Raw genomic sequence first — 16,716 nt, 5'->3', positions numbered from 1 at the left:
CCCTATACGCATGTCATTGACTTCAGTCTTAGCTCCGCTACATCTATCGTTTACAAAATACTTCTAAGTAAGTGTACAATGCAATATACATTATTTTTAAATGACATGCAGTAAAAGGAGGGGAAAAACCACGTATGGTAAGGTTACCACCATAACGAAATGCTAAAGAAACAAGGTACAAAGCTTTTCAGTACCAGTAGGCTGAGATGATCGAATATGCAGACTTTCAAATGATTCTTTGGTGCAAATAATGGCAAATAATGCAGCAAGTTTTACTGACACACAGTTTATCATTTATTTCAATGATGCTTTTAAGGTATACAACGCAAGTCAATGACCGTAGCAATTATATACGTTTTGCGTGGTAAGTAGTATTTATAGCAGGATCGTCAGAAGACTCATTTGAAATTTCTTTTCGATCTATAAGTGGCATGATACGCCTACTACTAAAAAACTACCAAAGTAGGACTTGGAGCGTGCATCCGTAGCATTACAATCGACTCCCCTGCTCCCCTGAGGTCCACTTACTTTTTCAGGAACGTCTCCCCCTTCTGCAAGCCCAGCGGCTGCGAGAGCTTCACCAACTCGCAAGAATGCGCTCGTAATAAAATTTTGCTGTGACATTTTACCCTCCTTCACTACTCCGTAAATCTTCCTAAGATCAAAAACACAGGCGCAGCTCTCGAAGAAAACAAGAACACCCACCCCTACGGCAGTGGTACCATTCACAAGCCTCTCAAACTTCTCAGCGGCACACACTTTCATAGAGGCCGCTGCCTGTGCACGCTCAAGAAATACTTTGGCACCTTCTTTTGCATATTCTTTGGCTGCAATGACGCCAGCGTAGGTATAGCCATTGCCCACATTATGCAGCGCTTCGTTCACGACTGACTTTACTTTTTCATACAGCCAAACAACCTGATAACTCTCTGCAAGCCCAGTCTTACAATATGATGGAAACGCTTCGCAGGCACCGGAGAAAATTCCATAACCAGTGTCATCTAATCGAGATCTAGCGCGGGCAATTACAAGCTCTGGAGGGTTAATCTTTCTTATCTCGCTCGGATAATCAACACGGAACAATTCACCTTGTTCCTTACTCAGCTTCAGCGCATTTTCTGTGATCCGCATCATGGCACAGCCCACCTTACTCCAATGAATGACTTTAACTATATCTCCTTTAGGATCAATTTCTGACACGACTGCATGATGCCAGTAGCCCCAATAGTGGCGCCACGCAATGTGATCCCCTACCTTTAGGTTATAACCGTCAGTACTAAACTGGTCGATTTTCTTGCGACTGCAGTTTATCAAGAAGGCGAGATTAATCTGCATGGGTACTTGGAGCTGTTTTTTGAGGACGACCCCACAGACTTTCACTGAAGGGGGGAATTTATCGGTGTCTGGATGGAACAGGAACCGCTCCTGTAACCACTCTTGGCCGCATTTGGTACAGCAGATACCAAGCAGTTCGGGTTTCCCCTCATCTCCTTTGCTCAAGTAGGATATGTACCTCAGAGCGTTGCCATTGGCACAGGAGCACTCAGGAAGTTCCTTTTGAGGTGCTGTGACAGTTAAAAGGCAGAAATATCCTTGAACTGTGAAGGGAATGGTAGAGGGAGTTTTTGCTCTCAAAGGATTAACATATGAAATGTGACAACGTGAGGGAGAAAGAACATCACCCCTTGTTGGCTCATACTTGAGCAATGAGGAACAAAGAGTATGCTACAAGCAAGTTCTACGTTGAAGTTCGATAATAAGACGTCGGCTGTATTGGTTAAAGTCACACACGAGGGAGGTTGTGAACCTTTCCGCTATCTTCGGAAAAGACGTAATGGAATCCAGAAAACTCGACAGGGCGGTAAAAAGAGGATTAGTTTCAGAGAAGTGTTCAAGTATGAAATGTACAACAAAGAAAGTCTCTCTCACCAAGCTCCCTGGCGAGATCACCGTAGCCCATCGTGGCCAGAGCTCTAGCCAAGTACTCCAGTGGATTAAGGCCGACAAAGTAGTGTCTCCAGGTAGCTAACATAAGACTTGCCTGTTCTTCCAGTGTAAGAAAGCTTTCGTGGATTGCTTGACATTTTTCAATGCCGTAAGAGAGAAAGAGAGCCAACTCCATCCAGGAGTTCCTGACGTCTCGGGCAATTTTCAAGAGTGTTGTAGTGTCCAGAATTTCTTCATCTGGTGTTAAAACCGATCAGAAGTCCCCATCAGATTAACGTTGAAAATGTATACTTGTTACAGCCTTTGTATGACGTCCATATTAACCCTAAAATGTGGGATTAACATCTCCCCTTCAAAACACAACATGCAACTTGAATTTCGCAGGGAAATGACTTAGCGGCATTAAAACCTGGTTTTCATCAGGCGTACACTACGAGGCTGCAGCTTAAGCCGTTTTTATTATTACTTTTCATGAGGAAAATAATGCGCACAAGTTAGAAAGGGATTGCTCATTTTACAGGGACCATTCAGTAGATTTTTTTTATGAAATCCTTGAATATGCACCTTTATGTTTCAGTGTGTATTTTTGTTGGGGTGGCTAATTTGAATTTGCAAATTTGATGTAACCAAAGGCAATGAATGTCAATGTTGCATTGATTTGAACACAAAATGCTGGATTGTTTTATATTTTGCACCGGTATAGGGGATTTCCATTTCCAATTTAATTTGTAGGTGTAAAAAATGACAATAAATCAGAGAGTAACCTTTAGTAAGAAATTTTTCAAAGAGTTAAAGCTTGGACAATATGGAATGTTTAAAAAGGTACGCTTACAGTTTGCTTTACTCCAAACAGTGACAAACGGTGATTTTAAGGGAAATTCCTGTATTCCTTTAACTCACATGATAACATTCCTAGTTATAAAGCTGATATAGTTTTTTATTCCACCACTGAAAACCTTGTTTCATTATTGGTTAGAATATTTCAGCAGAAGAGTACATCACAATATTTCAGAAAACCCGGGGAGTTACAGGTGTTTTTGTAAAGGCAGATCTGTAAACGGGAAAATGACCTCTTCGTGCATAATATAGGCAGTACAGTAAAAAGACGGAAATCATATCGTACAGATACTATTCTTTTGAGTATGTTGTCTTAGGTCCCAACTATTGCTATTTTGGCGAGCAAATAAGGTGTATACTTTTATTTTTAACCTACCTTTATCTCTCACATTGTCACAATCATCTCGTTGCATTTTATTCTCCATTTCGTCCTACTCTAGTGAACAAAATATGTGGCTATATTGTTCAAAATGTATCTCCTCTAAAAGGACTTTCTTAGTAATATGATTATCAGCTGAATGAGTAACTTTTTTCAAGGTGTAATTGTGAGTCACATGCACGAGAAATCTTTAGAGGATTAAAGATTGTTACGATGCATGTATAGCCTCGGATATTCTTCACAGAGGCTAGTTATTCTTCCCATTTGCAACACTTACTATTGGTATCTTCAACAAGGCAGGTATTCTCGTTGCTACAGTCCTCATCTTCGTGGTCCACTGTCAAACTCGTGGTTACTTTACTGTTCCTCCTCATGCCCTTGAGAGGCGTTCCAATGTCTGACCCTGCGTGGTTGGATGTTTTTCTTCGTCGATAATTGCAAATTCCACGTTTCTAAAACGGTATACAATGAGGAACCTTAAAAACCACACATATTTTCCCTGTCAGATCGTTTGGCTATGAGACGTCAGTGTCTTGAGTGACCGAGAGAAGGCACTTCTAATTACTTTCTTTCCTGGAAACATCATTACTGTCGGTCATTACATGGGCAGGACAGGTTGCTGCACTGACAGTGCACGTAAGGCAAGTAGCTTCTGTCGGTGATATTAAGGTAATATGGTACCATTCCTTTATTTTGGAGATGCGCATGAGTAACAATTTGGGTCGATTTATACATATTTCAGGCGAAGACGAGAGCAAAGTAAATTTGACGTCACAAACATTTTTGCAACGAAACTCGCTTCAGTTGATAGTGTTCAGCTTTTGTTTATTCCCAGGAAAAAAAGGATTGTTGTAAGAATTGTGTAGTGCGAGGATGTAAACCATGAGGTACAATATCTACAAGACGACTGTGACTTTCCTGGTTCTAAAATCCTCTCAGAAAAAGACCTAATCATTATTTTAGTTTGAGAACCGCACTTTTCATCATAACAGCGTGCTATACCACAAAGGCTTCTCTTGCTACGTCAGAAGCACTGATTCTACTGTGGTCTGTTGTGGCTGGCCGCAGGTACCAAATCAACACAATTTAAGGGTTTAAAATGATATGTGAATATTAAAACAATACCAACAAACACACATTCGTAACAAGGAAATACCACCCGGTTTAATACTGATGTCACAAAATGTGCATTTTATGGCAGAAATTCTTGCAAACCAATACTGAATATTCTGCAAACTTTGGCCGTCTATGCAAAATTGTTGTCTATGTTTGTGAACAAAACAACGAATCTAGAAGTGCGTGACGGCGGTGAGGGCTTTTCTGCAAGCTCATAATTAATACTCTGCCGGAATGATATTCTTGCGACTCTAAAAATCTGTTTTTGTCTGTGAGTAATTTCACCTTTTTCCTGCGTGTGATACCAAAGAGATAGGCTGATAAAGGTAACTATATTAAGATGCATTTTTACACTTACCCACACCAAGATGAAACCTCCCAGTACAAATGCGAGGGTGACTATTACCATTACGACAACGACAGCGCTGCAGAGAGCGTTCCACGTGAAAGTCGGCACTGATGTGTCTATTAAGGATTTGAAATTGAAAGCATGAGATATTTCTAAATATTTTGATGAATATGAAAAGAAAAAAAAAATGAGACCTCTTGCTTGTGTCATTTACCATTTTTTCTTTGCCATGTAATCAGGGGTTTGTTGCAGTTCCAGTTTTCATGATATAGTGAATCTCAATATTCATGAGCCAAACGAGAATACAGCCCTTGGCAGGATTTTAGTGTTGATGGATCAAAGCCAAAAACCTTCAAATCTTTTATGGGTATTGGATGCCGTAACTCTTATTAGGCCATAAATGATGTTAATATGAACGTGGCACTTCGAGCAACGAAATCGTATGAAATTTCCCACCTGCATTGACCAGAGGTAAATCCTTATTTATGGTGGCTAACAAGTGACTTCCATTCTTTTCCCCGAGAGCAACGCCGTAAGCTTCACATCTATAAACTGCGCTGCCGTTACCCGTCAGTTGCACTTGGATGGATGACAATGACGTGAAAGTGTTGTCAACAAGGGAACCTAAAACAGATTTTAAAATTACCACATTAATATCGCAAACAAAAGGGATACTAACTTGCAATAGAAAATAATGAATTTTGTTGCAGCTTTTAAAATTATTACAATTTTATTCATTGCCGATTCATGATTGTACCTTTAATTCAGACCTTTAATTTAATTCATTGAAAAGGGGTATTGCTAAAAGGTCTTCGACGATTATCCTGACACAACTGATTCGCTTTCAGTAACTTAAAATTCTTTACCCGTTCGGTATCAGAGAAGCAATACTCGTGTCAGTATATGTCGAATTGCGCCTGCTAAGTCACATGACCTACAGTGGGTATTAAATATCAACCAACACGGCGTCCACTAAAAGCAAAGTGTTTCATAAGTAACATTTACAAAAAAAAACCAAAACAAAACAAAACGACGATAGGTACCGTACTCACACCACTGATGTGCCAGGTAAAATAGCGCAAATTGGCTTTATTGTTTCTAAACAACACTCAAAACACATGTTCGTATGGGGTGATACCCACTATAGGTAAGATGATTTAGTGGAGAGCAATCAGTCTATTAATTTTACTCTCCAAGTACAGCGTTATCACAACGCGTAAGGTCATAGACCCTAAATTACAATTAGAAGCTCATGGCCCGAGGACGTGTCATTAATTAAGACTGGTGTCTATTTCGACGTAAGAAACGCAGAGAGTAACACAATCAAGACGCAAACTGCAACCCCATCATTATAGAAACATGCCGGCTACAGGTGTAGCCCACAATGCAAACTAGCCCTCGAACGATCTGCAAAGATTTGAGCCAGGTTTCACTTTTGCCGATTTCCTGCGTCGAGTAGCCGTGGTATTCCCACGCACGCTGGCATGACTGGCTCCACGAGTTTTACCTGTTCTCTCCTCGATGCTTTGATATTACACCCCAATGATCAACTAAATAGTTGACCACCAATGAAAGGCATGAAATTGGAGTACAGGTTTGGTATCATGAAAAGGTAAAGTCAATCTAAACGCACATTTTCTGCGAAAATTCACGAATTTTCGGATGCCACTTCGTTTCAATTTTTTTGGGCGGAATGACGTCATACATTGTCTTTTTCGTTCGTGTCTGTGTTTTACACATCTTGAGGACCGTCCGCGTTACAAACGACGGTAATGGAAACAAGGCTTAACGCACCTGGTTGGAGAGTCAGCAGTTTCGTAGTATGTGCATTTTCAGCATGCTCTATACGACCATCATCATACACTCGGGACCACTGGATGGTAACGGGGGGTTTTGTATAATAAACTGAACACGTTAGGTTGACAGTTGCTGTGTCGTGTGGTATATGAACAGTGCAGGTACCGGCAGGTCCTGACGGGGGTGGATCACACTCGGAAACAACGGGAAACGGCAGCTCTGTAATAACTGCGTGTGGGTTATAAAAATTCAGTCGGGAAAACGTATGGTCAAATAACAAATAAGAACAGCTTTGCACCTGTATGAATATAAGAGTTACCATCAAAGTTAGTCTACAACTAGACTTTTACCGTGACAAAAATATTCCAACGTAATTACACCTCCGTCGTAAACACCCTCGTTAAGATGTTGGTTTTGGTTTAATTGAAAATTGATTCCAGTGTGCTTCGGGTTTTTTTTACCAACCTTTCACGGCTACCTCCACAGATCCTTGGTACAATTTGCCAACTTTGGGCACAACCAAGAAATAATACATCCCCTCGTTTTCGTCGGCGACGCTCTGGATGATCAGACCGAAGTCGCTACCGATATTGAACAGCCCCTTGGGGATGCCATTAAGCGGAGCGATGGTCCCTTGAAAGTGTGACATGATGGCGTTATCTCTGTCATTGTGACCGAAGTACCAGTACACCCCATCCAGATCCTTCATCGAGTATGCAGGGAGTGCATCAAGGGGGGAAGGTATGATACCACGTCGGCCTCGTTCTAAGAACACCGGTCCATCTTGGAAAAAAAAAGAGTTAAGTTTATTTTTGCCGAATTAATTATAGGTAAGCAGATATGCACTGAAGTTGTTAGATGTAAAGCTAAAGTTTATGGGCGGGGTTGAAGTGAACACTTGAGCATATATATCCGGTATAATTGCAAAAACGTAGTAGCTATACGTCCTACCTGTTCGTATTGACTTTATGTGTACAATTTACCTTACATCTTAATCCTTATTATTGGCATTTAAAGATTAATCGAGGTTCTTTCGTGTTGTCAAGCTAGCGTAAATTTCCATTGTAAGCAGGAGAATGACAGTGATTTCCCCTCAGCCAAACCTTTCTTGTCTGTAAGGCCCAGGGGTGGGGGCCAATAATGAGAGAAAGGAGATTTGTTTTTGTTTATTTCATTTCCCTTCCTTATAAAGCAAAGAAAACAATACCTCATCCGCGACATTGTAGACAAAACGTTTACATAAACAAAGGTACGCCATATTTGATTGTTGAAAAGCTTGCCCACACGTTCATACAGAAATTTGTTTCATACATGCCAGTGCATCTCGTTTAATTTGTTACAGCTCAGTTAGATAGCATCGAAAATGACAAAGCTAGACGACAGTGAACCCCATTATCTTGGCATATTTCGTAAACGAAATTGTGAAGGAAAAATAATTTCTCACCTTTACGAATAATCTCTGCGCTTTTTCGTATAGAGACTACAATGTGACTTCCATTCCTGGCCCCAAGGGCCACGTCGTAGGCTTCACATCTATACCTGGTGTTGTCTTCACCCGTTGTAGGCAAATGGATGGATGACGATGATGTGTAAGTGTTCGCAACAAATGAACCTGCAATGTTGGATGTGATCTCTCCAATGAACTTTGCAATGCTCATAAATGGCCACATTTACAGTGGAATGTGACCTTTAAGGTTTTGTTCAAATCATGTGCAAACCATTTCCACGAACCCGTCCAAACGATTATAAGAAATCTATCTTTTTGAGGGGCCTATTGAATCTTTTCTTTTTCGGATGAATTTCTTCCCAGCACCTGGGATATAACACTTTTGCACCTTCCTTGCCTTTGGATCGTTACCGTGATACCAGCTTGGCAGATTAAAAGGAGTTGACAGGCTCTTTAGCTCTGTGCCATGACAAATTGTTTAAAACATATTGGACTTTATTTGACAGATTGAAAAAAGACGATTTTGTCTCCAGCAAAGTGCACCCAGAGAGCAGCATTAGGAAACAGAAATCAGACTCGGGGACTCGTATGAATTAACTGTATAATTGGTAAATATTGACCCTTGTCCAATTAATGAACCTGACATCATAAAGGGTTGCGCTGATGCAGCCAAGTGTTTTGCAGTTGCAGCTGTCCCCTTCCTTGGGAACAGTAGGAGCAACCCCGGCCCCAGGAAAAGGGGGGCAAGTATTTTTAAATTAACAAATAGAGGAAGACGACTTGTGGTCAGTTTCCTTCTCTTTCTTTCCAGAAGCTTTTAAAATAACAAACAATTGTTCCATCTCTTAGGAAGGCCACAAAAAGATACATAGACTAATTGTGTGTAGGGCCTATGCTTTTTACTCCCACACCTGGATAACCCTTGGCAGCAAAAAGGACGTAGCCGCTTGCTGCCCTCTCTTAACATCCACCAGTGGACCAGGGATAAGTAAACAGTCAACATCACACCTGGTTTGTGATTGGGCAATTCCATCTTAAGGGTTTGTGCAATATTCTCTGAGTGGCCATCTTCATAAACGCGGAACCACTGGATGTCCACCGCTGGTTTGGCAGAGGAAACTTCACATGTCAGGCTGACTGTCATTGTGTCGTCAGATACGCGCACAATGCAGATATCGGCAGGCTCTGCTGGATGTAGATCACACTCAGGAACAACAGGAAACGGATCCTTTGTAGTCACTGTGAGTCAAAATAGTGCAGTCTTTACACACTGCTTTTTTACAAGTCTGTACTTGAAAGTGTTTAAAAGTTTCAAAGTGACAAAACTATTTCCAATTGTTTTTAATAGTATATATGTATTGGATTAGTTTCAAACCTTTAACGGCAACCTCTGCGGATCCGTGGTATATTCTGCCCATTTTCGGTTCTACCTTCTAGTAATAAGTCATGTACTGTTAAATAGCTGCCGACACAAGATTATTATTTCTCTTTCACAAAGTTTTTAAAATGCACGGAAAAGTCAAGTTAGTTATACTTGAACGCCGCACTACCGGTATACCATTGCTAGTTTCTGGGGTTAAATGGCCGATTAAAAACACGAAAAATAAGTCACTGAAGTCATTAGCTTTAATTAATGGCAAAATTTAATGCTTGGATGAACGTCTATGAGAAGGTATATGGGGGAATAAAGTTGTATTTGAGGTTTTTATACCGTGTCATTGAGTCCATTACTATGAAAATGTATCAAATGGATCTAGGCCAGGCTTTTTATATACCGACAACCTGACAGATTTAACAACTAAGTTGCAGCTTACAATGTTATCATATGCAAACAGCCCTGAACATAACGTGGGCAGATTGTTCACCATTTCATTATTTGTTGTAAAGCACGTGAATCAGTACACTTAGAATTTCGCAATAATCGCCTATTGTCCTTCAACGGTTCCAAAAGGGAATTTCCAATGCATTCAATGACCTTTTGTAAACAGCAGGAGATAGCGCTAATTGCGTAGTGCGGCACTGATAGCGCATATTGGCCTAGAATACCTTTTATGTTTATTGAAACTGGAGTCCAGTGTAACATGCAACATCCTTTTTCTGAGGTAAACAATCCCTCATATTGCAAGATGTCATTTAATGGTGCTCAAAAATATTAGAGTAAATATCACTTTCGAATAACAAATAATAATTCTAACATAAATAACTTGCTAATGCCAATCTAACTAAGATCTCAACACTGAGTGATCACGTTAGTTTAATTTTCATTCCAATGAAGCTTGTACAGTGTATAAAAAAACTTGATGGGAGTAAATTAATTTTGGATTTTGCCCTGTCCGACGTGCACTTAACACTGTATACTCAGTGTATGCCCCAGAAGGCTTGTGAAAAAAGCCCACATGCACTCAGGTGGGACTCGAACCGTCACCCCCTCCTGCTTACTAGTGCAGATATCTTAACCACTTGACCACCGAGGTCGGCTGGCTGGTTTCCCAGCGCAAATCCATGTTTGAAATGGTTTATGAGAGTAGCATTTCAGTCATTTGAAGCAACATATGGGACGGAGAGAGCCCCCCCGCACCTTTGTGTTGGTCATTGTTTGATCGGAATCCCAGGAATTCTTTCCGGACCTCTCGGGGGATGACTTAGGTAACAACAGTCTAGGGAGTATAGGGATCGGACAGGTAAGGGGGCTACCCTTTGTCCCATATCTTGCCTGGTATAATTTCAGTTATTGCTCGATGAATGGTTTAAACAGTGACTTTTAAAGTACAAAGTATCATCGGAAGACACAGACTGGCTATTGAAGGGTCATTAGCATAACACACCTAAAATTACATTATAAATATCAGTGTTGTAGTTGAGACCATCACAAGACCATACAGAAGACCATGCGCAAGACCAGTCACAAGTAACAGGATAAACAATGACAAAGGAATGCTTTTGTTGCAGTTTATTTGAATAGCTTGGGACTTGAATTCAGACTGGAGGTCTTGTGTTGGTTTTGTGTGGTCTTGTGAAGGTCTCTTTACGTTAATTCACACCTTGTCTCCATGTTACCAAACGGACTTACAAACATTATAAAACACCATTGCTAATACATTTTTTAATCTTGCAGTGAGCTTTGGGGGTAACAGTGACAATGTTTAGCATCAAAATGCGAACAAAATATCGAACGATCCATTTGGTATTGGATCAAAAGTCATTCAGGTTCTGTTCAAGTCTGGATACTAGATACGTCTCCCAATCATAGTGTTTGGACTGTACATTGTCTACCTTAAAATCATTGCTTGGTTCTTATTATTCTGATAACTTTCCACACTGTCTAAAAGCATGACTTTGTTTTTGCATGACTTTAATTTTGCTACAGTTCACCGGGCAATATCGACGAGCTATAAAGTGTGATGAATTATGTGTGACTTCACCCCTTTTATATATATATAGTTGGAGATACTGACAATGTATGCATTTTTCTGTCTTGAAGTAACATTGGTTTCAGTGCTGGTTTGAACATGTTTTTAATGTTAATGGAAATAAAACTTCAGATCAGTCTGAATTGAAAAGGTAAAGGGAAACTTGGATAAAGCCAGTTTTTTTAACCAATTTTACTGTTTTTGAGCGAGTATCATATTAAATCACATTTAAGTATATATAGATACACAATACATTTCTTTATTAAAAATGAAATAATTATTTCAACTTTTTTACAAATTATATATAAAACTTTGTTAAAACAACACTTTATTATTTATTATTTCAACTATAACGACCATTTAAAATGCTCACAATGACTATCAACTTCGACATAATTTTCACACTTAATGTGGTTTTTATTAAATATTTCAATCCATTCGATACAATGTTCTCTGTTTTGACCTTTTGGAAAAGTATAAGTCCATTTTCTAGCTGTTTCTCCTTTTTAAAATAAAACAAAATTTGACACTCTACCTTGCGCCCTTCTGAGGCTGTTTCCGATCTCTGTTTCGTATTTAACGTAATTAGGCTGTGTTGTTCTATACTTAAGAAAGCCACGACTATGTTGTGATGTTGGTCTTGAAAACCAACATAGTTTCAATTTAACATATTTCACTTCCGTAACGGGCAAGTGCCCCATAAGAATTAACCGGAATCAGATTTATCGAAGAACTCGATTTAATTTTTCTCCATTTCGCCCAGCCTTGGTTGATCTCTTGCTTGCTATTTTGTCTCTCCCCATTTGTTATTTTGCCCTTCGAAACATCAGGCCCTCCAATTTTTTTTTATTGAATTTTTGAACAAAGAAGTCTCAGTGTCACTTACACATACACATTTAAATTGAGATAGCTTAAGAGAAGCTGTATACAATGAAAAATTACTTGGGTTCAATTTTAACCCAAGGGAGGGTGCAAACAGCAACTTCACGATATTTTAGATTGTTTTAACCCAATTTGGGTGATTGAAATTAATTTCTGGCTTGTTTTAACCCTGAAGTCAACGGGGCGGTGATACAGATCGACAGGTATCACCAAATTTGGTAATAACTTTTTCCCAATGGTCAACTTGGCAAAGATTTCCTGTAATCCTCACCCAAGGCTAGATCCCAACCACTGCCGAGTTATAATTCTTGAAAGATCAGTCACCACTGACCAGCCCATGTTGTCTATATCAGGAACTGGATCTCTCTGTGTACAGACATGTGCCGACTAATCGCGGCTGTTTGAGTTAAACTTCCGCGGCAGAATAATGGAATTTAGTTAAAGGGGACCGCAGGGATGTATTAGCTATCATAAAACAGTCGTACAGGTTGTGCAGGTTCAGGCATGTCAGGCAGCTGACCTGGAGACAAAAATCACCTCATGGAGTAACGGTGTGATTTCTAGGGCGTGGCTACTCTTTCGTTTGCAGACATGTGCCGACTGGTCGGCTGTTTGGATTGTGACCAGGTATTACTTACACTTCCACAGCAGAAAATGGAATGTAGTCAGAGGGGACCTTAGGGGTGATTAGCTACCATGAAACAGTCGTTCAGGTTCAGGCATGACCAGGAACTGACCTGAAGACCACAATCACCACATGGAGAAAGGGTGCGTTTTAGGGGCGGAGTCTGATCGGAAGGTCAAACAATGGTTAATATCCAATCAATTTGTGGGTGAAAAATGAAATTTGGGTAGTTGCAGCTTTCACCATTCCTTGGGTTAACATTTAACTCAGGCTACTTTTCAGTGTAACCTGTGGACTGTGAACCTTTGAAATCTGTTTCGGTGGACAGTTTTTTTCAAAGTACACTGTGCACTTTTTAAAATGAAATACGACATCCAGATGCACCTCTGCACTGGATCTACAGTGGTTCCATTGTATTACAACACACTCTCTTGACATTTGCTTATCAAGTGATGAACAAAGTGTTTGCATAAAAATGGTTACGTCTTCCATAGTAAATGAAGCACAAGGAATTAAAACAATTGCACTATATTACTTGACTTTGCACCACCTGCTAAAGCTCTTACAATTGTTGAAAGCCAGTGAGTACTTATAAGTCTCATCCCCAATCTTTGATCTTGCCCTTTTTATGACTTCATCGGGTGGATAACAATCATTTTCATCATACACAAGCCTGTAAACAGGAGGTCTAAATTCAACAGACTCTTCCACAACACCATTTTGGTAGGTGTTATGAACCACCTGCACCTGAGCCTTGTCGTAATCAACGACTATAGCGTGGTGTCTAGGATGTAGCAGGTTACCATAGAAAACAACCTGGTCGCCCGGGTTGAGGTCGTCAATTTTCAGTACTGCCCTGTCATCAGTGCCGATAGTTTTGGCCAGAGCCCGACCGATCGGCGATCCTACAAAAGACCCGAGGCACCGACCAAATATTGAACCGACCACACCCCCAACAATACCTCCTATGAAAGCCCCCAGGACCGTTCCCAAGCCCGGATTAATCAATGTCCCCACCACTCCACCAACAACAGCCCCAGCTACCCGTCCACCCACACCGAACCCAGCGCTGACAACGGCTTCGGTGACACGACCCAGCACGCTAGCCACAAAATCACGCCGTGATATGCCAGCCTTTTCTCGCTTTTTGTAAATCTTGATGAGATCGAAAACACAAGCACACCCCTCAAAGAAGATGATGATGCCAGCACCTATGGCACCAGTACCTTGCACAAGTTCTGTCACTGTATGTACAACAACTACGTTGCCAGCTGCCTCTACCCCTTCCCCCAGAAATACCTGGGCACCTTCCTTGACAAACTCCTCAATAGCTAACTCAGAACCACTCCCTGCAATGTGTAACAACGCTTCCTTCACTACCGCTTTGATCTTTTGATACAGCCACACAACCTGGTGGCTTTCTGCATGTCCACTCTTGCAATAGGATGCAAAAGCTTCACAGTTGTCAGAGAACAACCCATAGCCTGTGTCTCCTAATCTAGAGCCGGCTCTGGCTATGACCAACTCGGGGGGGTTAGCGTTAGTTATCTTGGCAGGATAATCAATGCGGAACAATTCACCTTGCTCTTCACTTAAATCAAGCCAGTTTTCTGTGATTTGCACCACACCACAATCCGACTTTCTCCAGTGAAAAGCCTTAACTTTAATTTCCCTCAGACTGATTTCTGAAATGATCGCATGATGCCAGTAGCCCCGGCAGCGACGCCAGGTAATGTGATCGCCTACTTTCAAGCAATAAAAACGAGTTCCGATCTCGGTGCGACCGGCCTTTACCATGAAGGCTGGGTTGTTCTCTGTGGGCACTTTCAGCTGTTTCTTGAGGAGAGCACCTCTGACCTTGAATGAAGGACGGGTGTTGTCGATGTCTGGATGGAACAGAAACCGTTCCTCTAACCACTCCTGGCCGCATTTAGTGCAGCAGATCCCGATCACTCGAGTGTTACCATCGTCTCCTTTACTGAAGTAGGGCCGGTACTTCAGAGTTTTGTCATTGGCACAGGAGCATTTCGGGAGTGTCTTTTGTGGAGCTGTGAAAAATGCAAGAGACATTTAAAACAACATTGTTTCATTTCAGCCTTAAACTCAGTGTTCAAATTGGAAGTAACTGTCTTTTAGAGGAAATGGGAAAATCGATAGGGACTATGAAAACTGACACTAATTATAGCTTGGCCACTTCCCTCGACGGAAAGTTAAAAAAAAAAAAAAAAAGATGGAAAAGTCTCGATCTTACCAAGCTCCCTTGCGAGGTTATCGAAGCCGATTGCAATCAGAGCTCTGGCTAAGTACTCCACTGGGCTATCGCCACCGAAGTGATGTCTCCAGTTAGCCAACATCTGACCAGCTTGCTCTCTCGGTGTTTGAAAAGCTGCTCTGATCGTTTCGCACTCTTCAATGCCAAAGGAAAGATGCACTGCCAACTTGGGCCAAGACTCACTGATGCCTCTTGCTACATTTTTGAGTGACGACGTGTCCAGAATTTCTTCGCCTAGCGTTTGAATAAATCAAGATGAATCATAGCAGTGGCAGAGTTAGCAAAGCGAGGGCAGGCGTCTAATTTGCTTTTCTTCATCGGCCAAAGGATTTGTTTCTGTTTAAGGAAGACCTTAACTAGAACCATCATAACCAACTTCACATCAGTGTTAATGAACGAGGCTTTGTCACATTCATAGCCTGCCGGTAATTCATTGTAATTAGCACACGTCCTCAATTAACGTATGTCTAGATGAACTTGTTACTCACCGAGATCCTGAAGCAGAGTGAACAATCCCCCGGCACGGAGAGCACCTTTCAGGTCGCCCATCAAGTCTGTCCCAGTGTAATCTGCTCTCCACGCCATAAGCATTTGCCGAGCCTGCTGGCTGAGTTGGTCCGGGTGGGATGCGATAATGGCTTGGCACGCCCCGTCATCGAAACCCAGATAGGTAGACACAGTCGGCCATGCTTGACCGAGCGAGTTGGCCACATTCTCAAGTAACTCATCATCAAAATCGTCTTAAATTGGCGACCAAAAGAAAAAATGCGTGGAACAGTCGGCATAACCGTGATTCAAATTCCGCTTGCATGTGCATGTCGTTTGTAGTTACATTTTATAACCTCGGAAATTTATATTAAAATACAGCTGTGAAAGTAGCAACAAGAGCAACACCTTCAAGTTGAATCGAACATGCCTGTTAACCACATCTTACTCTATGGACCAAGAGTTAAAGGTTAAAAGGAACAAGCAGGATTATGTACTCGGCAATTCTGTGGGAAATGCCATCCTTTCTTATTTTGTTGTTGACGTTTGGTTGCACTGCACACTCAGGGAGTAAAGGAAGAGAAAACAATACGGCAAACAAAAAAATGGCAGACCTGACCGCCTCGAAAATTTCAGGGTCTGCCCCTATCTCCCCGTCTACCCCGGGTATATTTTTTTTGTGTTCTCTTTCCAGTTACACGCTTAGTTGGTTTCCGAACAGCTTGATTCTTACTGGATTCCAGGCAGTGATGGTCGTCTATCAGCGAAGAAATGCCGTTCTATCCTTTGTGCATAGACGATTGTGTATTGCATACCAGACAACTCCACGTTCATTTAGTCTATTACACCATAGGAGATAAACTGGTATAGAGATTGCTTTGGCCTTCGGCGCTCGATAACAGAAAAATAACCACAAAAATTCTTGAAGATTCTGCAGATCTTACCTTGTCCATCCATTATCCCTGCCTTCACACCCAAGGGGTGACCTCGTTCCAAAATACTGACCTAAAATCCGCGGGTGCATACGTGTTGCAAGTGTTTGTCACGAAGTCTTAGATTCATTTGCCACACCGTACATAATCTGGATTCAACATATTACAGTACGCGCACTCTTTCAAAAAAGGCCAAAGTCCGACTTCCAACTTCGCTATCAGTAATAAGCAGTGGAT

The 16,716-nt window shown here is 41.3% G+C and overlaps 2 protein-coding genes across 2 annotated transcripts; both read right to left on the bottom strand.

Moving 5' to 3' along the window:
• Positions 1–270: 270 nt before the first annotated feature.
• On the bottom strand, positions 271–11,493 carry LOC147796828 (uncharacterized). Its single transcript, XM_087145402.1, has 10 exons — positions 9,248–11,493; positions 8,881–9,111; positions 7,870–8,037; positions 6,891–7,208; positions 6,423–6,653; positions 5,085–5,252; positions 4,638–4,744; positions 3,441–3,615; positions 1,930–2,184; positions 271–1,565 (listed from the first exon to the last, which is right to left on the bottom strand). The coding sequence occupies exons 1-10, from the start codon at positions 9,288–9,290 to the stop codon at positions 421–423; spliced, it is 2,841 nt and encodes a 946-aa protein (XP_087001528.1). The 5' UTR covers positions 9,291–11,493; the 3' UTR covers positions 271–420.
• Positions 9,965–16,713, bottom strand: LOC147796827 (uncharacterized). Its single transcript, XM_087145408.1, has 4 exons — positions 16,492–16,713; positions 15,550–15,801; positions 15,041–15,295; positions 9,965–14,837 (listed from the first exon to the last, which is right to left on the bottom strand). Exons 1-4 carry the CDS (start codon positions 16,502–16,504, stop codon positions 13,321–13,323), a joined length of 2,037 nt encoding a protein of 678 aa, XP_087001534.1. The 5' UTR covers positions 16,505–16,713; the 3' UTR covers positions 9,965–13,320.
• Between the last annotated feature and the right edge of the window lie 3 nt (positions 16,714–16,716).

Source organism: Acanthaster planci, linkage group LG14 (assembly GCF_054643075.1).
Source record: "Acanthaster planci isolate LZ-2023a linkage group LG14, COTS_SCS, whole genome shotgun sequence".
In the NCBI taxonomy this organism is placed as follows: Eukaryota; Metazoa; Echinodermata; class Asteroidea; order Valvatida; family Acanthasteridae; genus Acanthaster; species Acanthaster planci.
This window is presented reverse-complemented; position numbering and strand designations above follow the sequence as displayed.